Source organism: Capsella rubella, unplaced genomic scaffold (assembly GCF_000375325.1).
Source record: "Capsella rubella cultivar Monte Gargano unplaced genomic scaffold, Caprub1_0 scaffold_1, whole genome shotgun sequence".
Lineage (NCBI taxonomy): Eukaryota > Viridiplantae > Streptophyta > Magnoliopsida > Brassicales > Brassicaceae > Capsella > Capsella rubella.
Window position 1 is genome coordinate 17,717,006 of NW_006238923.1, and position 23,006 is coordinate 17,740,011.

The following is a 23,006-nucleotide window of genomic DNA, read 5'->3' on the forward strand; positions in this document are numbered from 1 at the left end:
AGCTTGGAATCTCTTGATCATCAAGTGATCTAAAGTTGGAGTGATTCCAATCTTGTATCACATAGTCTTAAAACAAGCTATTATTGTAGCTCCTTAGGGCATCCTTAATGGTTTTAACACTTCTTTGGATTTTAGTTTTTAGCTTCTAAATATTTAGTTTTTGGTTTTTGCTAAAAAAAAAAAAAATGAAAAAAAAAATAATTTTTTTTTAAATGATAAAATAAACATTAACGATGAAAGAAACCACTATAAATTGGATTTTGATTTTTATTTTGAAAATGGGTAAAATCTTTCAAAAACTAGATTTCCCATTTTTAGGGAAACCAATTTTGCAAAATCTTGAATGGAAGTAAATAAGATTTTTAGAAAAATAAAGCCAAAATATATTGGCCTTGAATGGTAATAGATTCTACAATAGATTTTGGGATTTTTTTTTTCAAAAACCCAATTTTTCTCCATTCAAGATTTTAGACTAAAAAATAAGGAAACTAGTTTTTAAGTTTTCTTAACAATTTTTAATAGAAACCAAAATCCATATATTTGAGATTTTAAGAAAATACTAACGACACTTCTCATTTTCTTTTTTCTATTATGTATAAAAAATAAAAATAAAACCAAAAAATGATATCTATTACAAAAATAAAAACCTAAAAATCAAAAACCAAAAGCTAAAAACCAATAACCATAATCTAAAAACTATTTAAAAACCAACAACCATTCATGGCCTTAAAATCTAGTAACCATTCAAGGCCTTAATCTGTTGCCATTAATGATTTTATAAAATTGGTTTTCCTAAGAAAAAAAAATAGAGATTTTATGAGATTTTACCCAGGGCCTTGAATGGTTGTTAATTTTGAATTTGATTTTGGTTTTAGTTTTAAAAAGAAACTACTATATACCCAATCAAGATTATGAGAAAATTGATTTTCCTAAAAATTAGGAAAACTAGATTTTGATGGTTTTTAACAATGTGCAAATAGAACTAAAATCCATTTTTATCAGTTTTTTTTATCTTGTTAACGTGACTAATACTTTTTTCTATTTTTCATTTTTTAAAAATGTTTTAACACAAAAACTATAAACTATAAACCAAAATCTAAAATCCAAAAACCAAAAACCACCAAAAAAACTTGCAAACATTCATGGCCTCATTTTCAAATAAAAACCAACAACCCTTTTTAATGGTTTCTTTCAATGCTAGTGTATTTTCTTTTATTTTCAATTTTTATTTTTTAATTCTTTATTTTTACTTTTTTTTTAGCAAAACCAAAAACCAAAAACCAAATATTTAGAAACTAAAAGCTAAAATCCAAAAACCAAAGCTAAAATCCAGCTTAAAATCTCATACCATTCATGGCGAAAAACTACAGCAAAAAACAAAAAATAAAAAAACCAAAAAACCAAAAGCCAAAAACCAAAAACTAAAAGCTAAAGAAACATTTGAATACCTTATGGAGGTTGAGAGAAGGAGATAGTACTGGATTGATATCTTTAGACATTGACCGTGAGGACGTTCCAGTTGCGATGCAACAAGTTCCCCTGAACCATTAGGAATACCGAGTTATACACCCATGGTGACATAGAGGCCAACTCCTACAAAACAATCGAGGAAAAAAAATTAGCATGATCTACCTTTGAAGAACAAAATAAAAGAACAAATGAAAGTACCAAACTCAAAAGCTTTATAAATACCGCAATTAAGATGGTAAAGGTGCCTTTCGAACACCACAATATGGGTGCCAAATCAGGAAATAGTGGTGCGTACTACAACAATAGCAAATAATAAACCATTAACCATCCATCTTTCAACGTATTGAATGAAATTTTAGTGAGAAAGAACAAAAGAAAAGATACAACATAGTCCCATAGATCATGAACCAAATTTATAATAATTAAACTTAGTCAAATCTTAGTTTTACTTTCTTTTTGGCTCAATTCTCGTGAACAATAGAAGTAGAACATGACTTAGTCTATCATGTATTTGTTACCTTGATATAGAAGTGAAGTCCAATGTAAAAATAATTAAAAGAGAGAGAGTATTTTCTGAAAACTTCAATCTCAAGTTTTGGGTTACCTTAAGAACATGAATACATTCAAATTTAATCATAACAAACAACCATTTTGTGAAAATAATTTTTTTTAATCAGCTGCTTGTTTTAGAAAAAACTTACCATTTTAATTTTCTAATCTATTTCTTCGAAAACACCTCTTCAAACATCAAATCATTGGGTTCCTCTCAAATCACCTTTCTTTGTCCAGAATAAGCACTCCTAAACTTTTCTTTGAATTTACACTTGATAAAACCACATAAACCTGATCATGATAAAAGAAATTGGTCTTGCCAAATAATTTCAATGGAAAATTGGTCTTGAAAATAATAAATGTTCACCAAATGGTTTAGGCAATTTATTATTATATTTGGTAGGTTTAATATATATGCATTGGTTTGAGTGTTGTGATATTTTTAATTTCTATCATAAACATTTTATATGGTCTATTATAAAGAATATTGTATAAAGAATATTGTGATCTCGTGATGTTTTATTAAATTATTTCTACTATTGATAATTATCCTACTATTTTAGAGTTTGAAGTTATTTTTTTATTGTTAAAATTCATCTTTTCTAAAATATAGTATGATTATTTGTACTCATATATATATATTCAATGGTATTTGTACTTATTTGCATTTATATATTTTACAGTATAAGTTTATTTATTTTTGTTACTTTATTAATTTTAAATTATCAATGCTAGAAACTTGATAAAATGGTCAATTGTGTATATACTTTAACATAACCCTATATGAATATACACTTTTTATAAGTACATTAAAATTAATTAATTGACCATTGGTCAAATCCTATATATCTAACGATATATTTATTATAAGTACAAAAAAATTAATTAATTGACCAATTTTGTTGTAATCTTCCATTCATAATTTTAGATTTTTAAATTTTCTAAAATTTAGGAAATCTAGTTTTTACTTTTTCTACGTTATTTTTCTAAAAAACCAAAAACCACATTTTTGAGTTTTTTAATACAAAAAAGTAATAGAAACTAAAAATCAAATCCAAAAACTGAATTAAAAAACAGCAGTCATTCATGGCCTCAATGATCCAATAACTCAGAAGGTCCGATCCTCCGTTGGAGTCTATTTTTAAACTCTATTTTTACATTTCTTATATATCTATATTATATATATATATATAAAAAAAAAAGGTGACCAAAAAAAAAAAAATATATATATATATATATATATATATATATATATATTCTTCTCAAACTATGAGTGGTTTTTGATTTTGAAAAAAAAAATCACGGCATGAGAAGGATGTTAAGTGGTTTGATTTAAATGTGTTCATTTAATTTGGTATTGGTGATACCAGACTCATTTGTTTTATTGTTTTTTGTTATTATTTTCTCAATGCATACTTATCTAACTTTCAAAGATTTTTAACATTTTAAAAAAAAAATTCAAGAAAGAAATATAATTTAAAATTCCATCACAGAAAAAACCATAAATCTACCTAAATTATTTACACATAGACTGAGACATAGCTTATAGGTACATATGGGAAAGGTACCAATGGGAAAGGTTAATTTTTTTATTAAGTTGGTAAGTACAATCAAATTCTCGTATAACATTTAAATAATTTCTAAACATAATTAAACATCTTTAGTGCATATCCGAGGAGGGTATATAGTACTATACAACATAAATTACTATGGTGTTTTTTTGTTGTGTTTAGAGAAACGTGCATATTGTAAAACTAATCATCATTTTTATAACAAAAAAAAAAAAGAACAAGATTCGTTATATTTAATGTACTATGAAGATTCATTAATTTTATGACATTTAACTCTAAATCAAAGTGAAACTTGCTTTTAAGCCTTTAACAGACTTTGGTTTTGCTTGATTAACCATTTAAGGAAAAGACTAAACCGAATCAAACCTAACCTAAACCCGATTTCAACTAGTGAACCACAAACCCGACCCGATAAAGACCCAACTTCTACTTCTCTCTCTCGAGAGAGAGGGATCAGAGAGAAAGAGCAAGACGGTGGAAGAGACGATGACAACCGCCGGATATAACTTCCCTCTTGATCTGACGATCGAGATCCTGCTAAGATTGCCGGCGAAATCTCTCTTCAGATTCAGATCTGTTTCGAAGACATGGTGTTCCATCATCCGTAGCCGACAATTCGCCAGCGAGTTCATGTCCCTGTCTCTGTCTAGACCTCGTCTTCTCTTTACTTTCAATAACTGTTGTGACACTCGATTGTTGTTCTTCTCCTCACCTCATCAAAGCTGTTACCTTTCATCATCACCCTCTTCAATGTTAGCTTCCAAAAAGAACTTTTTAACGATGCCCATAGTTATGTCTTCCTTTGACATAGTCTTGAGTAATTCAGTTCGTGGCTTCATCTGTTCTTCTCTCCGGGGTAAGTTCGTGGTGTGTAATCCAAACACTAGACAAGTCATACACTTGGGCGAGAATAGCTTTGAATCTGATTATGATTGTTATATGTACTTGGGATACGACCCAAGCAACGATCAATACAAGGTATTGCGCCTGACGATGAACACGCGCTCTCATTCACCTGTTGAACATAGTGTATGCACGTTGGGAGGTGGTGAACCATCTTTATACTCATGGAGGAACATCAAAAGCAGTGTCATTTACTATGATTGTATGCATAATGGAGTCTGCATTGATGGGGTTGTGTACTATGAAGCTAGCTTGAAAGTGGAATATGGTAACGCTAGTATGAGAGTGAGTAGTTTTGATGTTGGGTCCGAGCAGATTCGTCCTATGAAAACACCTGAACATTTTGGTGGTTTCCTTCTAACAAACTACCTTGGGAAGTTAGCTGCGTACCATGATGTTGATGATGGTTATTTTGCTTTGTGGGTTCTTGATGATGTCAAGAATCAAGTTTGGACAAAGAAGGTTTGTGTATTTCCTTCTTTTACCTTTACAATGTTGTGGGACTTGGACTTGCGCTTTGCAGGGATCACTGCTGCTGGAGAGGTGGTCTATGCTCCACTCTACTTTTGTGATCCTTTTGAGGTTTTCTGCTACGATGTAGAGAAGAAGATGGAAAGAAGAGTTAGAGTTGAAGGACTCGTAGATGATGTTTATGAAGGTTCTACTTTCAAACGTCGTTTTCATACCTCTTTATTATGTTGCTATGTCGACAATATTATGATTTTGTAGCTCTCTGTTTTATTGGGGTGACCACTGTATCCCTTTCAAGCTTCTCTGTTACTACTATGTATGTATAATATAGAAGAGAGTTAAAGAACTAGTTTTTTTTTCCCATAAGTATTGTTTTTATTGAACAAGTCAACAAAACAAAGGTTACAAGGCCTAAAAGCCCACAACTATTTTGCGGAAACAAGAAAGTGAAACTCAAAAGAGCCCACCTAATTTTACAACGAAGGCAAAAGAAGTTTTATCGTTTCGACTCTATCAAAAATCACGTGTCAGCCTGAGATTACTAGCGCAACACGTGTTGATGAGTCATCAGAAGTTTACCGACATCAACCACCACTGTCGAGCACCAATTCCGGTAAGGACAGCATCGCCGGCAAACAGTCGCACGAAGCTTTTGTTTGTGTTACCGTTTGATCTGAATTGAGCTCCAAGAAAGGGAGACAGTAGAACGGAATCGTAATATGCATCGGAATATTCTTCGATCCTTCAACCCAAGAGGCAAAACCTTGAACAGTTCCTGCAAATCAAGCTTTTCACTGAAATCTCTTCAACTTCTATGAAATTGAAAACGATTCTTGTAACACCCAAGCGCAAACGACACAAGCCGGAGAAACCCATCATGAACAGATAATCACCAACCCATATCAAAGGCAATTATTGAAAGATTAAACATAAGAAGATCAAAATAAACCGATGTACGGCAAAGAGAAAAACAAAACCGGCCAACTCCACTTGTGTAAACTAGATGTTGCCGGACGAAAGCCGGCCATCTCCACTAACGAAGCTAGAAGATGCCAGACAAAAGCCCGAAACAGTCGGGACGGCAGTTCACCGGAAAAATTCCGGTCGTGAGACTTGCACTGTTCCTCTCTCTAAAAGATACGAGAGAGAGAAGAGAGAGGAAAGGCTTTGATTGAGTTAAAGAACTAGTTAAGTAAAGGTCTTTGTGTTTGTCTGTGTCATGTTAATAATAATGCTTCCTTGTTTAATTAAGGGTTCTGTTTAATTAAAGGATTGTTCGATTTCAGTAGTCTTCTTTTTTTTTATGCAGTTGTTAACCTAAATGGTAAGACTAAACTCGATTTTTTCACTTGTCTTATACGTAAGTATGCATTTTTTTTTTTTGAAAAATTCTAGATTCCACCCTAAAGCTTAGCTTAGAGGTACATATGGGAAAGGCTTAGAGGTACATATGGGAAAGGGTTTTTCTAGTACTGTTAAGTATAATCAAATTATCTAAAGTAGAGTATTTTTGTATTTGTCTAAACTCAATTACAAAAATGTTATTCTTCTAGTGCATATCCTAGGAGGGTATATTGCACCAAATAATTTGTTTAGAAAAATGTCCATTTCTGTACAGGTGGGATTCATCATTTTAGTTTTGCCAATACATCTTATCAATAATTTAATTAATGTGATTACCAAAAAAAATATATTTTAATTGATGTACAATATTTCACATTTAAAAAGAAACAAAATTATCTAATATATATTGTCCAATGTTTCAACTTAAAACACGTTCCACCTTCCATCTACAAGCATCGGGCTTACTCTCAACCATTTGTTTTTGGTATTCCATTTTTTCTCTACTCCTTGATTGTTTCCATTTTTTTTTTTTTTCATATCATTCAAAATTCGTTTGAGATTTATTACCAAAACCCTATTTCCAAGGCTGATATTATCATCTCTTTTTATTTCGTCCAAAGTCCAACAAAGTGTGACATTTGCCAAACTGCTAGAGAACAACAACAAGAAAAAAAACTTGAGAATTTTAGTTTGCTGTGATTTTTTTTCTTTTCTTTTTGTTGATTTGAGATTTTCTTGGGAAATTGTTTCGTGAAAGTTTTGTTGGGAAATTGTTTCTTAAATATAGAAATAAAAAGAGACATTATTGACATCTATTGGTTCAGAAAAAAAAGGTCTGTTTTTCTTCTTTTACGTTACATTATTTTGCTACCTTCGTTCTTAATCACCTTTTCAAATTCTACACATTTTGGATTAAAAGTTAAATTTCTTTTTTCTTTGTTTTCTTTCGTAAAGTTATCATCAAATTGTTGGTTAGCTTTCTTCTGTCATTATAATCAAAAAAATTCAATCTTTTTTTGCTTTGGTAATCTGACATTAACCAAACTTTTTATGATACAAAGTTTGTGGTTATAACCACTTTTCTCTCTTCTTTAACCTCTTTTTATTTTCAATTGATCATTCTTCTCTATATCTTTTTTCCAGGCTTTGATCTAAAGCAAAATTGTTATTTAGAAACAAATTTTGGGATTTTTTTTTTCTGGAACCCTCTAGATATATTTCTGGAGGCAACACAAAAAAAGTTTGGAGGTTGACTTAAAGTCATCAATGGTCTGAATTAATGAGGTAATTGTAATGTGTGGTTAAGCCTTCAAAGCGCTTTATTCTTGAAAATGAAATAATTCTCTCTTTTTATTTTTTATTTTATTTTTTTTCTAGGGGCATCCTATCTCCTAATGAATTGTCACCTACCTAACCGAGAATCATTTACTTTGCTAGATTCTGCATTCAGATTCATTATATGTACTTGTGAAGCTGAGGCTCAAGAAGAAGAAGCTTCAGTAACATCTCTTAATGATGATGTCTGAAGATGGCTACAACAAAGATTTCCCAAGAAACCCTCTTTACATCTTCTTTAGTGATTTCAGGTAAAAAAAAAATTTCTTTGTAATAATCATGATTAGAGAGAAACTTAAAATTTGGTTTACATTGATGTATCAGGTCAGTTTTGAAATTTGATGAGCTTGGTTTGGAGATAGCACGAATAGCTTTACCCGCAGCACTTGCTTTAACAGCTGATCCTATTGCATCTTTAGTTGATACAGCCTTCATAGGCCAAATTGGTAACGACAACAACATAAAGTTTTTCATTTGCTTGTTTTCGTTTCGAAAAAAATGGAGATCATCGGTTTGATTTCTGATCAGTTCTTGTTTTAATGATTATTTTACAGGTCCTGTAGAGCTTGCTGCAGTTGGAGTTTCTATTGCTTTGTTCAACCAAGTTTCAAGAATCGCTATTTTCCCACTTGTTAGCATCACAACTTCATTTGTAGCAGAGGAAGATGCTTGTAGTTCTCAGCAAAACACAGTCCAAGATCATAAAGAATCTATAGAAACTGGTACCAACAATACAATGGAAGAAACTCAAGAATTGATTCCTGAAAACAGTAAAGGTATTTATTTAGTTGTTCTTGGCAACATCATCACTCTTCTGTTTATGAAAATGATCGTAATAATCACTAGCTTGTTCATTTTTATATTCCAGATTCTTCATCAGATGAATCTAAAACCATTAGCAGTATCTTTAGCGTTAGTAAACCTCCAGCCAAGAAAAGAAACATACCATCAGCTTCATCAGCTTTAATCATTGGAGCCTTTCTTGGCCTTTTTCAAGCTGTGTTTCTTATATCCGCAGCAAAACCTCTCTTGAGTTTCATGGGAGTTAAACACGTAAAGTATCGATCTTTCAAGCTCAATATATGATGATGTCATGAGAGTTATGAATTTCTTTTTAAACAAGGTTTGATTTTTACAGGATTCTCCTATGATGAGACCTGCTCAGAGATATCTATCTCTTAGATCACTTGGTGCACCTGCTGTTCTACTCTCACTTGCGGCACAAGGCGTTTTCCGCGGATTTAAAGATACAACAACTCCGTTATTTGCTACTGGTAACGCTATTTGTATATATATATAACAGGTTCAAAATCCATGAAAACAGAACATAGCTGATGATGATCCACTTTTCTTTTGTAGTGATTGGAGATGTCACAAACATAATTCTCGACCCGATTTTCATATTCGTTTTCCGTCTAGGCGTAACAGGAGCAGCCACTGCTCATGTTATATCCCAGTGAGTTGAATTCCATATGTGAAGCTTGGTTAATCCCAAACTGATCTCTCCTTTTAACCTTTTTAGAGGTTTCTATGTTTATTTTCAGATACCTTATGTGTGGAATACTATTGTGGAAACTGATGGGTCAAGTTGATGTCTTCAACATGAGTACCAAACATCTTCAGTTGTGTAGATTTATGAAAAATGGTATTGCAAAATACTTTTAAATCTTCAATTTGTTCACAGTGATATATCTCTGATAAAAGAACACTTTTTGATTCTTGTTTTACTTGTGTGATTATTCTCTCCTAGGCTTTCTTTTGCTGATGAGAGTCATTGCAGTAACATTCTGTGTAACACTTTCCGCATCACTAGCTGCACGAGAAGGATCAACTTCCATGGCAGCTTTCCAAGTTTGCTTGCAAGTTTGGTTAGCTACTTCTCTTCTTGCTGATGGGTTCGCTGTAGCTGGCCAGGTTTTAGCTCATGATCTCTTTACTCATTGCATCTTTTTACCGATTAAGCACCTGCTCTAAACTCTTAACAATTGTTTTTTTTTCTCTTTCCCTTAAGGCGATACTAGCGAGCGCGTTTGCCAAAAAGGACTACAAAAGAGCTGCAGCTACCGCTTCTCGTGTACTGCAGGTACCCGCAATCTATAAATTTATGTTATGTATATTTAGTTGAAGACATTATACACTAAAAGCATATAAAGATTTGATATTCGATCAATGTAAAAACTAAATGACGAAAATCTTGTGACAGTTGGGACTGGTTCTCGGGTTTGTACTCGCGGTTATACTTGGAGCAGGACTGCATTTTGGAGCAAGAGTATTTACAAAAGACGATAAAGTGTTACACCTAATTAGCATAGGACTTCCGGTAATTAATCAGTTCCTATTGAACTACTAATCAGATCAAAGATTATGTAGATAACATAGTTGCTAAAAACCGGTTCATGCTTCCTACAGTTTGTGGCAGGGACACAACCAATTAATGCATTAGCATTTGTATTCGATGGGGTAAACTTTGGAGCATCCGATTTCGGTTACGCCGCAGCTTCACTAGTAATGGTGGCTATAGTCAGCATCATGTGTTTGCTCTTTCTCTCATCGACACTTGGTTTTATTGGACTTTGGTTTGGTCTCACTATCTACATGAGTCTTAGAGCTGCCGTTGGATTCTGGCGGTAAAAATTTATATATGAAACTCTCTGTTTCTTGTAGTTTAAAAAAGGTGTCAAAATAATTTGATTAATAACAACATGTGACTGTTACAGGATTGGGACAGGAACAGGACCTTGGTCTTTTCTTAGAAGCTGATCAAGAAGGAATCTTAAAAGGATGAACATGTTTTTAGTTGTTCTTAAAACCTTTTATTGAGGTTGTAATTATATAAATAACAAAACCAAAAGAGTATGAGTCTGGAGATAAAAAAATAAATCTATGAGGTTTTACTGCTGCTCTTGTAAGTATTCAAGTTGTATCCCAGAATTTAGAGGTGGTTAGTCCAAATGTTTTGTTTAGTTGTAGTTCAGAATTTGTAGTTAATTATATAGAATATATATATATATATATATATATAATGATTTGAATTTTGAGTTTAATTAAAATCTAAACTGTATAATTTGAAAAATATGGTTTGGTTTACATACAAAAGTTTCGAATAAATTTAGCTTTTGTTTTATGTCGATTTATATTTGGATATACATGACATATCCCATTTGTTTGACAGTAAATTAAAGTTCTAACTTCTACTTCATGAGGCATGCATGGGACAAATGGTATGTCATGGACCAACCAAAGTTATATTTTCATAAAATGATATCGTGAAAACTATATAATTGGTACGTTAAGATATATGATTTACCATGTTAAATAGTTAGTTATGTATGTAAACAATGCCAAAATGAAGTGTTGTTAGATTGTGTGTTAAAGATAGCTATATAGATGTCAAAAAAAAAAAATATCTATTAAATTGTAATTGATCTTTAATATTTAATTATAATTATATTTGTTATTAATGTTTGGATAGCATGCAATTCTAGTAAGTAGTAACAATTTCATTCATTTAAGAAGAAAAAAATAAAAATTAATTTTAAATATGTTAGAGATTACAAGATGAGAAAATATGGTAACGGAGAAAGGGATGATTGTCATTGAAAAGGGTGGATACTGGATACATATTAAGGGAGAATGTAGAATGAAAGCTAAGTTGCAAAACGAAACAAAGATGAGTAGTTTTTGAAGTTACAAGTTACAAGAACATTTTTAGTAGTTTTTGAAGAAGAGGCTGAATCGGTCTTAGTGATGTTGATCTACAATATGAACTCATTTTTCTTAGGTAGTTTAGTATCCTCTACAATCTTGTCTATTCACACACTATGTGCGATAGAGTGAAAAATGTATAGATGTGTATCAATTACTCCATCTGTTTCATTATAAGTGATGTTTAAGTTTTTAGCACACTAAATAATAAAACATATAATTTGCCAATTTTTCCATAAAAACATCATTAACTAATATGAATTCAACCAATAAAAAAAAATATAATTGATCAAAAAATATTAAATACATTAAATTTTTGCATAGGAAATTGAAAACATCACTTATACTGAAACAAAAAAAATTGGCTAAAACATCACTTATAATGAAACAGAAGAAGTATTTTTTTTTTTTTTTTTGACATGTGTGTGTATCAATGTAAATTAACAAAAATAAAAGATTTTGATTGATAAGAGTATATTTGATTTCTTGGGAAGATAATTATATCATTTCTTTATTTTAGTCTAATTCTCTTAGTTTATTTCAGTGAATTTAATATTATACTTTTAAATACTGTATAGCTTTGTAAAGAAAGGTGTGGTTTTATTCCATTCACTTCAGTTTATCCAATGATTATATTGGAGGTGATTTAAAATTTTTATTCAATAGATGATTCTCTATAATGTTTTCAAATCAAAATTTATCGGTACAGGTTTCTAGTTCTATCAGACATTAAAAATCCTGTTATATCACAAAAAGAATTCATGAATGTTTCATAAAATTGTTCTGTCACTTTGACCTCAACTTTTATTTTTATTTTCTTCTTCGGTAATTGACGTTAACCAAACTTTCAGTGATAGAAAATTTGTTGTAACCAAATTTCTCTACTTATACTTATTTTTCTTCCCTAATCATTTTCTCTGTTTTACTTTATCATTTCTTTTGAATGAAATAATTTTCTCTACTTGAAATCAATAAGCCTTTGATTGAAGCTAAATTCGAGTTTTACTTAATGATATTACTTTCAACATTAACTCTCTTTTCTGAACCTGTAATATAGTTGACCAAAAAAAATATTAATATGTATAAACTCTCTATTTTCCTAACTAATAAAATGTCACCTAATTAATTACTGAAAAACACTTATATATAATATGTCTAGGCATATTCTTTTGTGTACTTGTGAAACTCAAGAAAGCTTCATTAACTCTCTTAATGATGTCTGAAAATGGCTACAATGCAGATTTTCCAAGAAACCCTCTTGGCATCTTCTTTAATGATTTCAGGTAAACATTTTTGTATAGTTCTGTTTGTAATAATCATGATTAGAGAGTAACGTAAAATTTGGTTACATTGATGTATCAGGTCAGTTTTGAAATTTGATGAGCTTGGTTTGGAGATAGCGCAAATCGCTTACCCTGCAGCGCTTGCTTTAACAGCTGATCCTATTGCATCTCTAGTTGACACAGCCTTCATAGGCCAAATTGGTAACAACAACAACAACAGAGAGCATTACATTTGATTATTTTTGTATCAAAATGAAAATCTATGGTTCTTGTTATGACGAATTCAGGTCCTTTGGAGCTTGCTGCAGTTGGAGTTTCTATTGCTTTGTTCAACCAAGTTTCAAGAATCGCTATTTTCCCACTCGTTAGCATCACAACTTCCTTTGTAGCAGAAGAAGATGCTTATAGTTCTCAGCAAGACACAGTTCAAGATCATAAAGAGTGTACTGAAGCTGGTATTAACAACACAAAGGAGGAAACTCAAGAATTGATTCCTGAAAACAATGAAGGTATGTAGTCAGTTACTTCTCTGTTTTTATTTCATTTTCTGAAGTAATGATCACTAGTTTGTTTGATTTTTCTTTCAGATTCTATATCAGATGAATCTAAAACAAGTAGCAGTATCTTCAGTGTTAGTAAGTCCCCAATAAGGAAAAGAATAATTCCATCAGCTTCCTCTGCTTTAATCATTGGAAGCATTCTTGGCCTTCTTCAAGCTGTGTTTCTTATATCTGCCGCGAAACCTCTCTTGAGTTTCATGGGAGTTAAACATGTAAAGTATCGATCTTTCGGGATCTTTATTGATGTTATAAGGTTGAAAATATTCTAAGCATGGTTTTAAAATTTCTTACAGGATTCTCCAATGCTGAGACCTGCTCAGAGATATCTATCTCTAAGATCACTTGGTGCACCCGCTGTTCTTCTCTCACTTGCGACACAAGGTGTCTTCCGCGGATTTAAAGACACAACAACTCCATTATATGCAACTGGTAATGCCTTTATGTATAATATGATCAAAAGTCCTTGAAACAGAACAAAACTGATGATCCACTTTTACAAATGATCTCATATATATGCAGTGATTGGAGATGCTACAAACATAATACTCGATCCAATATTCATATTCGTTTTCCGTTTAGGTGTAACAGGAGCAGCCATTGCTCATGTTATATCCCAGTGAGTCTAATTTCCATTGAGAAGCTTGGTTAATCTTATAATATAACCCTTATTTTAATTTACTAGCGGTTTCTATGCTCATTTGTAGATACCTTATGTGTGGAATACTTTTGTGGCAACTGATGGGTCAAGTCGATATCTTTAACCTGAGTACCAAACATCTTCAACTCTGTAGATTCATGAAAAATGGTATTGCAAACACTTCATAAATTTGCAATGTGTTCACAGTGAAGTCTCTGATGAAACAACACCATTTGTTTTGTTTTTTTCAATGTGATTTTTTCTCTCAGGCTTGCTTTTACTAATGAGAGTAATCGCAGTAACGTTCTGCGTGACTCTTTCCGCCTCACTAGCTGCACGAGAAGGATCCATTTCCATGGCAGCTTTCCAAGTTTGCTTGCAGGTTTGGTTAGCTACTTCACTTCTTGCAGATGGGTTTGCCGTAGCTGGCCAGGTTCTTAACACATGATCTCTCCACTCATTGCATATTTTCTCGATTAAGTGCATAGTTTAAAGTTTTAACAAGTGTGTTCTTTTGTTCATGAAGGCAATATTAGCGAGTGCATTTGCCAACAAAGACTACAAAAGAGCTGCAGCTACAGCTTCTCGTGTACTGCAGGTACACTCACACACAATTGAGACCTATGTCCTACTTAAGCTTAATAAGACCAATTTGAAACTAAATCGAAAACTAAAGGACCAAGTCTTGTGACAGTTGGGATTGGTTCTCGGGGTTCTACTCGCGGCTATACTTGGAGCAGCATTGCATTTTGGAGCAAGAGTATTTACAAAAGACGATAAAGTTCTACACCTCATTAGCATAGGACTACCGGTGATTAATTATAACTCCTCTTGAAATATACAGTCAAACCAAGATCATAACATTGTGACTCAGTCCGGTTCTTGTTTTACTAAAGTTTGTGGCAGGGACACAACCAATCAATGCTTTAGCGTTTGTATTTGATGGAGTTAACTTTGGAGCATCCGACTTCGGTTACGCGGCAGCTTCATTAGTAGTGGTGGCTATAGTCAGCATCATGTGTTTGCTCTTTCTCTCATCGACACTTGGTTTTATTGGACTTTGGTTTGGTCTCACTATCTACATGAGTTTTAGAGCTGCCGTTGGATTCTGGCGGTAAAAAATATATATGAAACTCTCTGTTTTCTTGTAGTTAAAAGGTCCCTAGTTAAAAAGGTAAAAAAACTTCTATATAACAGAATGTGAACGTGACTGTTACAGGATTGGGACAGGAACAGGACCTTGGTCTTTTCTTAGGAGCTGATTAAGAAGGAATCTTAAAAGGAATGATCATGATGAGTTGTCTTTAATTATTTTTTTGTTCTAATGAGATTGTAATTAGATAAAAACAAAAAAAAATACAAAGTTTTTGTCTGGAGATATAAATCAAGATGTATGTTGGCTTTGGTTTAGTTTGGTTTGGTCTAGATTTGGTGTTAGTTTTAAATAATTTGTTTAAAATATTCGAATTACCTTAATATTATTTTTCACTTCTGTTTTAGATTTTAGTTTATCTACAAATGTTCTTAATTTATAAATGATTATCTGCAAAGTTGTTTTAAAATATTCGAATTACCTTTGTGTTATTTTTCACTTCTATTTTAGATTTTAGTTTATCTACAAATTTTTTATTTATTTATTCATTTTGTATAATACAGATTTATAAAACAAAGCTAGCATCATTCATATTACTTCTTTATTATTAAGTAATAACTTGATAAAATTTCTAATAAAGAAATTTAAATCATTTGTAAAATGGATGAAGAATCATAACCGACGCTTGTATAATATATAAAAAAAAATGTTACACTTGTAAGAATATATAAAAAATAAAAAATATTTCTTAAGTGTAAAAATCGTAAAATATGGATCTGACTTAGATTTATTTCTTTTTAAATCCCAGATAATTATAATTAAAGAAAAAATATATAAACTAAATACAAGACCTATGTTTAGAAAAAACTCTCTTCTCGAACATGATTGGTTGATAGCTACCCTCAATTATTAGTTTAATACAAAAAATAAAAACCCAATCTTTTATTAAACGAAATTAAACAAAAAAAAAAAAAAAAAAAGTTGAAACCTTTACGGAACTCCTCTGCCTTTCTTTTCCAATCTCAATTAACCTTTTTCCGATTTACCGGAGAAACTAAATCTCCGCCATGCCTACCACCACAACCTCCGCCGCTTCTTCCTCCTCTACATCCTCTTCCGCCTCCGGTAATAACCGTCAAGCCGATGTGTTCTGTCGTCTCGCTTCTTCTGACCCTGAAGTCAAGCTTAAGGCCCTTCGTGAGGTCAAAAACCAGATTATCGGAAACCGTACAAAAAAGCTCTCTTTCCTCAAACTCGGAGCTGTTCCGGCCATAGCGTCTGCTCTCGCTGATGCAGATGATTCTGAGAAATGCAATAACATCCTTGTCCAATCTGCGGCGGCGCTTGGGAGTTTCGCTTGTGGGTTTGAAGCCGGAGTTCACGCTGTTCTTGATGCCGGAGTTTTCCCTCATCTTCTTCGTCTTCTCACTAATCCTGACGATAAGGTTAAAGTCTAATTCAAATTTATTGACTTTTTTTTTTTGTTGAAGTCTAATTCAATCTCCCCCAAATTGTTAATCTAGATTGGGAATGCGATTAGAATTACTATGAAGGTCTTGACAACAAGCTTGAACGATTTAGATTTGTTCTGTTATCTTTTAGTTTAGGAGTTAAAGTTTTCACCTTTTGAATTTGTCTGCATCTGTGGAAGTAAAGCACTGGCCTTTGCAAATTTTGTTGATCCTATCATCTTTGAATTATGTTTGATCGGTTCCTTATCGCTTCTGTTTCGTTTATATTCTTCAGGTAGTAGATGCAGGGGCTCGTTCGCTTAGAATGATATTTCAATCTAATCAAGCTCCAAAATACGATTTTCTTCAAGAGAAAAACATGGAGTTTCTTTTCTCATTGTTGAATAGCGAGAATGAGAATGTTAGTGGGCTTGGTGCGAGCATCATTGCTCATGCGTGTGGAACAGTTGTAGAGCAACGAGTTCTCTGTGACGCTGGTGTCTTGGAGAAGCTTGTTATCCTTCTTGACGGTTCTTTAAGCCAAAGAGAAGCTTGTCTTGAATCTTTAGCCACGGTTTTGAAGAACAACCCTGAAGCTGTTTCGGACTTTGTTGGACTTGAGTCTGGGAGATATCTGAATTCTGTTATTGAATTAACAAAGGATAGGTATCCGAGAACAAGGCTGCTTTCTTGTCTCTGCTTAGTTGTCATATACAACACTTCTCCGTCTTATTTTATAAACATGGGAACCAAAATGGGATTGATTACTACTTTGGTTGAGCTTCTCAACGAGCATGGTCAATCTGGAGATGATGCTGCTTTGGGTTTATCTTGTCTAATTGCTGAAAAAGAGGATTTACAAAAGTTAGCTTACGAGGCTAATGCAATCAAGAGTATTGTTGACATCTTGAAGACAGGTAGTGAGTTCCAGCCTAAACGTCTTCAGGGTTTGTTTCTGTCTCTTTCTGAATTGTGCTCAAAGCTGGAGGATTGCAGGTGTAGCTTCGTGTCGATGCAGGTGTTGTTTCCGTATGCCGTTTTCTGATTTTGTATCCGTTTTGTTTTAGCATTTATATGATAGTATGCTAAATTGGTTTGTCTATTTTTCCTTCTACTAGGTGTTAGACCTACTGATTGATGCACTAAGACACAAAGATGCTGATGTAAGAACTGCGGCGGGCATTTGTTTAAGAAACACTGCTCGATCAGTCAAGGTTAGTTAACATTATACATTTCGCATGTTATTAGTATGTCATCTGGCTTTGTATTAACCCCTGAGACATTTCATTTAGAATTTGAGTGCAGGACGATTCAACAGCGATCATGTTATGCTTACTTTGGTTCAGTTATTGCATGATCCATCTTCCTCTGTCCAGGTACTATTATCACATAAGATACATCATTTCTTTGACTTAGTTTCCGATTTTTTTTTTTTCTTTAGAAGCAAACGGCTAAACCAATTTGAATGTGTATGTACCTATATATTGTGGACCAGGTTGCAGTTCTTGGTGCTCTGAACAATATAGTATTGGATTTTTCATCACCGAAGTCATCATTTATCGAGTACGGAGGGATAGAACAGCTTATTGAGTTATCAAAATCAATGGATCAAAATGCTCGGTGTAGTGCTTTACGGGCTTTAAGGAACCTCATGTTCCTGGCCGACAATAAACGTAAAGAACTCTTTTATTCAGACGTCAAGGCTCAAGGATTTGCTAGCCTCATTAGTGGTAAATTATTCTACGGATTCTTCAAACCAAAATCATATGATTCATCTGTATAAGATTTCCTTTGTCAGCTAATAAACAAACTCACTGCCCTCAGATCCTGAGCCTCCAGTGCAAGAGCAAGCTTTAGCCCTCCTCCGTAATCTTGTTGACGGATGTATCAGCTCAATCGAGTTTGTATTTGATGAAGATGGTCTTATCTTAGATACTTTAGGGAGGCAATTGAGGAAAGCTCCACAAGCTCAAACGGCAATACAGGTAACAAATATTAAAAAGTATACCTTATCAATAGATTAACAATATTACTGATGTAAAATGTTGCTCTTTTACCAGGGAATGTATGTGCTCGCAAATGTAGCGAGTGGAACGGAGTTACATAAAGAAGCTGTTATGCGGCAACTGTTTCCTCAAGCCAAAGCTGGATCAGAGAATTTTATGCTGAAGTTTTTGCAGAGCGACGAGAGTCAGTTACGAGTAGCAACAGTCTGGACAATCATAAACCTTATTAGTCCGTCAAGTCCCGGTGCATATGATCGGCATGCGACATTGCGGAGTGCGGGTATCATTCCCCAGTTAAAGAACATGATCAACGATGTTTGCCTCGATGTTAAGGTAAAAAGAAAAAGGCGAAACCTTATTACCCGTTTAGATTACCTTGTTTACTCTGTTACTTGTTATTGACTCGACGATGTTCCATCAACCTCTTTTGCTATGCAGATTCGCATCAGAACCGTATTAGGCCAGTCAATGTCTTTTGGCGATAATTATTAGCGACAGAGATAATACTTTTCCCAATCCGACAGACTATACATTGAACATATCAGTAGTGATATAGGTTTGAGATTCAACTTTCAGCATATAGCAAACAGAGACTGAGCCTAGAGTTTATGATCATGACCATCTATTATCTCACAAGTTCCAGACACACCTATGATTCAACAGGTACTTACTTGCTTTCTTGGGTTTGTTCTTTTCATTTCTGGTTACTCAAAATGGCCGTAACTAAAACTAGTACCATTGATCAAACTAGGGTAAAGAGATTTAATGTGTTTCAAATACTGATGATGATGATCCCTTCTGTTTATGCAGGTGAAAGCTGTGAGAAAGAGTTGTACTATTATTACTTGAGCCACATATAGTAGATTAGATATCCACCAAATTTTTGTTTTGTTTTTTATTTTTGCCTTGAAAGAACTTCAATTCACTGGTTTGTAACAATCTGTCGTTTGTTATATCAAAAACATCTGACTTTTGTATCAGTAAATTTTTATTTTCTCGAAAAATACCAATAATTTCTGATAATGTACCAAATTGATTATTTCTTTTCGCATTTTAGCATTCAAATAATGATATATTGAATTTTGTGACAATATATATATAGCTTTCTATTGTGACATGCATTGAGAAAGTGGTATTCCTAAAAATTAGGAAATCTAGATTTTGATTGTTTTGGTCAAGTTTCTATAGATAATCCAAAATCTGTTTTTTTTAAGAAGTTTTTCATTTGCCGTAGCATTAAGTGCCATTAACATAGTTTTTATTCTTTTCTTCACATATTCAAAAACTAAAAATTACAATAGAAAGCTTAATCATTAAAAAAAACTAACATTTAAAACTATATTCAAAGTTTTTGAAAATCTAATATCTACATAAAAAAATCAATGCACCGCTTCAAAACTTCTGCTTTTCTTTAAAATCAAGAACTAGACAAATAGAATAGAGACAATTACATAATCTTTACTTAAATGGCTAAATCTAAAACTTAACCTAGCTTTGTTTTAAAAAAAAAAGATAAGACTAGTATATACGAAAGCATCCGTGGTGATATGTTTGTCTTTATGTTAGTATGGCCTTTGAGAATCTAACCTCGCCGTTTGTGTGCACAGCACAGTGAATCCTATGTTTTGTTTTTGGATCCGATAAGATTCATCCTCGACTACTGTGTACTTTCTCTTTAAGGATTTATATATATATACAGTAAAACCTCTATAAATTAATAATGTTGGGACCATGAAAATCTATTAATTTATAAAGCTATTAATTTATCGATAAATTAATAATTATTAATTTATAAAGATATATTTTTAATTTGGAAAATATTTTCAAGATAATATTTAAAAATAAGATTTAATCATGATAATTAGTATTTTATATAATCAATTACAAATAAAATAATAATTATTATGTATTAAAAGATAATGCTAACTATTTTTCATATAGTAAAATATTATAAATAAAATCTAACAAAAACTAATGTGTCTATATATACATATATTTTGAAAATTTTACCTAATTATTAATTTATAATATTGATGGGACCATATATTTACAAAGGATTTTCAAAAAAGATATTATCTTATTATTTTATCGAAATATGTCTAAAATTACACTGGTCCCAACTTGGAACCGGAGAAATTTATTAATTTATAGAGATTATTAATTTATCGAGTATTAATTTATAGAGGTTTTACTGTATATAGCCTCTCTTCTCTTTTTGTTCCTATATAATTATTTCTCTCATAACAAAAAACAATCACATTGACGAACGATACGATTACCACAATTGTATGAATTCATTCACATAAAGAAAAACAAAATAAAGAGACAAGAATCTCAACTAAACCCAAAAAAGGGTTAGTTGGTTAAAAAACACAATAGGGTTAGTTGGGAATGTAGAAACCCCATGCATATATTATATATAAATATGGATTGAAATTTTATATACCATCCCACGTGAATGATCTGTATTATTTACACATCTAAAAGTTTCGTGTTATAATTTCATATTTTTATTCTGCCTGTATTGTTCAGTTCTTTATCTTAATTTCCTTTATTATAAGACAAAAATATTATCTTATGGGTAAACATATAAACAATTATATTTTACCACCTAATACCTCCACGAAGACAATACTACTACTTTCGGGACATATCTCTTCCTCTTAAAGTATTGTTCTTTCCTATTTTTTAGAGTTTAATGAGAGACTCTTGTCTTGTTTTTAGTTTAATAATACATACATATCTCTGCTTAATTGTTCTAAGTTGTGGATGTAATTGAATTTATCATTGAATATAGTATATATGCATGTGACAGCATGTCTATTTTAGTATAATAGTATTAATATATGTGGGTGTTATATAAACATTTACAAATTGATTATGTTTAACTTTAATTAACGTATTCACATGCATAAGCATAACTTACAAATAATGTTTTATAACAAAGTTATTTTAGTGTTTGGATTTTACCGCAAACTTAGAATGCATATTCGAAACAATAATTTCTTCCATAATTTGATACCATCTTTTTATGGGAAAAGTGTTTTCTTCGTAATATAAGTTGAAAAGATAATTTTATTGGTAAATGTTAAAAAGGAGATCTACTACATGCTCGTTTGTTTTCCTTTATTATCTTCTTGTTCTTCATGATATATTCATCTATATTCTTTACCTTATTATGCGACAACCAATTTTAACAATACCACACTTTTTCAAACATCATTTACAAACATCTTCGCATCACATTATAGGGGAAAAAAACTTCTTGATGATATTCATTTTATCATTTAGGAAAATCATATTTATTTAATTGTATAAATAGCATTCTGATGATTCTAGAACACTAACTGTAGTATTATATCATCATATTATATTTGTTCTTATGAATATTTAAACCAAAAAGAAGAAAATAAAGTGTAACCATTTCACACTTCACAGTAACTTACTTAATTACATGCATTGAAAACAAAAAGAAACCCTTTCTCTTTAGTTTCCAAAATACTCAGCCAATCTCTCTTTTTCTTGTTTTTGACCTTTTCCTTTTCTTGGCTTTTTCTTCTCCTCTCATATAAACTTTTTCCAGTCAAAAATTTTTAAAGTAAAAACTCCCACTAAGTAAGGTTTGTTACAAAAGTCTTCATATATAGATTCACATTCACCCATTTCCTTCCTTTTTTCTGCTCTCTCTGCTCTCTTCTCTTCTCTTCTCCTCTCTCTGCTCTCTCCTTAGTCTCGAAAATGGCATCAAAAGGAAAGAAACCAATAAGAAGAACAACTACAACAACAAGAAGAAAGAGAAGCCATTTCAAGAACCCATCTCCTCCTCCTCCTCCATGTAGTACTATCATCAATAGTGACGTCACTTCAACGCCATCTTCACCTACTACTTCAGCCGCCACATCAACGACCAGGCCTCCATGTTCGATTCCACCAGAGAGTGGATGTTGTACACCGAAGTCTAAGAAGTCACGTATACCGGAGATGCTGACGTGTCCCCCGGCGCCGAAGAAACAAAAGGTGGCTCAAAACTGCGGTTTGAGGAGGAGACAAATCTCTTTCTTTGCATCTCCAGATGTAGAGATGTTCTTCGTCTTCGCACTTGGTCAACAAATCGATAAATAAGTTAAGTTTTTATGATATTAGGGTTTTTGTGATTAGTATTATCAATATCTTAAAAGTTTCTAGTTTGCTTAGAATACAATAATATATATTGAAGTATAATTATATATATAGAGAGTGTAGTGTGATGTTTTGCTTCTTCTTAAATTTGCTTTTCTTCTCCTTCTTTGTTTTTATTTTGGGATAATTTTTGAGTTAGGTGGGTTTGAATTTGTTTGTGGTAGGGTATGATTAATCAAATACCCTATCTCTCTTTTTATTGTAGTTAATTATATTTTGTCATTGACTGGTGCTTCCTAACATTTCAGGCTTGTTAGCTTTGTGCAATTTTGTTGTTTGTAATTTTGGTTTGAGTTAAATTACAAGTTGGATTATTGTTTATACACACTTTAATTGGTTCTTTTTGTTTTAAGTACGTACTCATCATTAATTATTCGTAATCTCATCAAACATGGTAATACCATATAAATACATTTTTTTTAATCAGAGTGATGTGCTTAAATTCA

General features: G+C 32.2%; 5 protein-coding genes across 8 annotated transcripts; all 5 read left to right on the forward strand.

Moving 5' to 3' along the window:
• Positions 1-3,830: 3,830 nt before the first annotated feature.
• Positions 3,831-6,252, forward strand: LOC17900141 (F-box protein At1g30790). The gene is made up of 2 exons (XM_006305010.2): positions 3,831-5,316; positions 6,156-6,252. The coding sequence occupies exon 1, from the start codon at positions 4,080-4,082 to the stop codon at positions 5,223-5,225; it is 1,146 nt and encodes a 381-aa protein (XP_006305072.1). The 5' UTR covers positions 3,831-4,079; the 3' UTR covers positions 5,226-5,316; positions 6,156-6,252.
• Positions 6,253-6,775: 523 nt separating this feature from the next.
• On the forward strand, positions 6,776-10,615 carry LOC17896750 (protein DETOXIFICATION 42). Of its 3 annotated transcripts, none has more exons than XM_023776927.1 (14): positions 6,776-6,795; positions 7,455-7,595; positions 7,689-7,897; positions 7,971-8,092; positions 8,201-8,422; positions 8,515-8,699; positions 8,785-8,920; positions 9,006-9,102; positions 9,191-9,291; positions 9,397-9,560; positions 9,658-9,729; positions 9,850-9,966; positions 10,056-10,273; positions 10,364-10,615. In XM_023776927.1, the coding sequence occupies exons 3-14, from the start codon at positions 7,824-7,826 to the stop codon at positions 10,404-10,406; spliced, it is 1,551 nt and encodes a 516-aa protein (XP_023632695.1). In that variant the 5' UTR covers positions 6,776-6,795; positions 7,455-7,595; positions 7,689-7,823; the 3' UTR covers positions 10,407-10,615. The 3 variants fall into 3 exon arrangements, with proteins under 3 accessions (XP_023632695.1, XP_023632694.1, XP_023632696.1); XM_023776926.1 differs by having other exon boundaries at positions 7,749-7,897; XM_023776928.1 differs by lacking the exons at positions 6,776-6,795; positions 7,455-7,595 and having other exon boundaries at positions 7,840-7,897; positions 7,976-8,092.
• A 1,932-nt stretch (positions 10,616-12,547) lies between these two features.
• LOC17899118 (protein DETOXIFICATION 42) lies at positions 12,548-15,256 on the forward strand. Of its 2 annotated transcripts, none has more exons than XM_006306039.2 (12): positions 12,548-12,634; positions 12,714-12,835; positions 12,922-13,143; positions 13,222-13,406; positions 13,488-13,623; positions 13,714-13,810; positions 13,899-13,999; positions 14,101-14,264; positions 14,358-14,429; positions 14,526-14,642; positions 14,728-14,945; positions 15,051-15,256. In XM_006306039.2, exons 1-12 carry the CDS (start codon positions 12,564-12,566, stop codon positions 15,091-15,093), a joined length of 1,548 nt encoding a protein of 515 aa, XP_006306101.1. In that variant the 5' UTR covers positions 12,548-12,563; the 3' UTR covers positions 15,094-15,256. The 2 variants fall into 2 exon arrangements, with proteins under 2 accessions (XP_006306101.1, XP_023632702.1); XM_023776934.1 differs by having other exon boundaries at positions 12,577-12,634; positions 12,719-12,835.
• A 522-nt stretch (positions 15,257-15,778) lies between these two features.
• On the forward strand, positions 15,779-19,420 carry LOC17900588 (armadillo repeat-containing protein 8). Its single transcript, XM_006306884.2, has 9 exons — positions 15,779-16,369; positions 16,671-17,393; positions 17,494-17,589; positions 17,668-17,751; positions 17,871-18,105; positions 18,200-18,360; positions 18,436-18,714; positions 18,820-19,044; positions 19,192-19,420. The coding sequence occupies exons 1-8, from the start codon at positions 15,992-15,994 to the stop codon at positions 18,871-18,873; spliced, it is 2,010 nt and encodes a 669-aa protein (XP_006306946.1). The 5' UTR covers positions 15,779-15,991; the 3' UTR covers positions 18,874-19,044; positions 19,192-19,420.
• Positions 19,421-22,039: 2,619 nt separating this feature from the next.
• On the forward strand, positions 22,040-22,900 carry LOC17900717 (cyclin-dependent protein kinase inhibitor SMR9). The gene has a single exon (XM_006303316.2). The coding sequence runs from the start codon at positions 22,120-22,122 to the stop codon at positions 22,501-22,503; it is 384 nt and encodes a 127-aa protein (XP_006303378.2). The 5' UTR covers positions 22,040-22,119; the 3' UTR covers positions 22,504-22,900.
• The last annotated feature ends 106 nt before the right edge of the window (positions 22,901-23,006 follow it).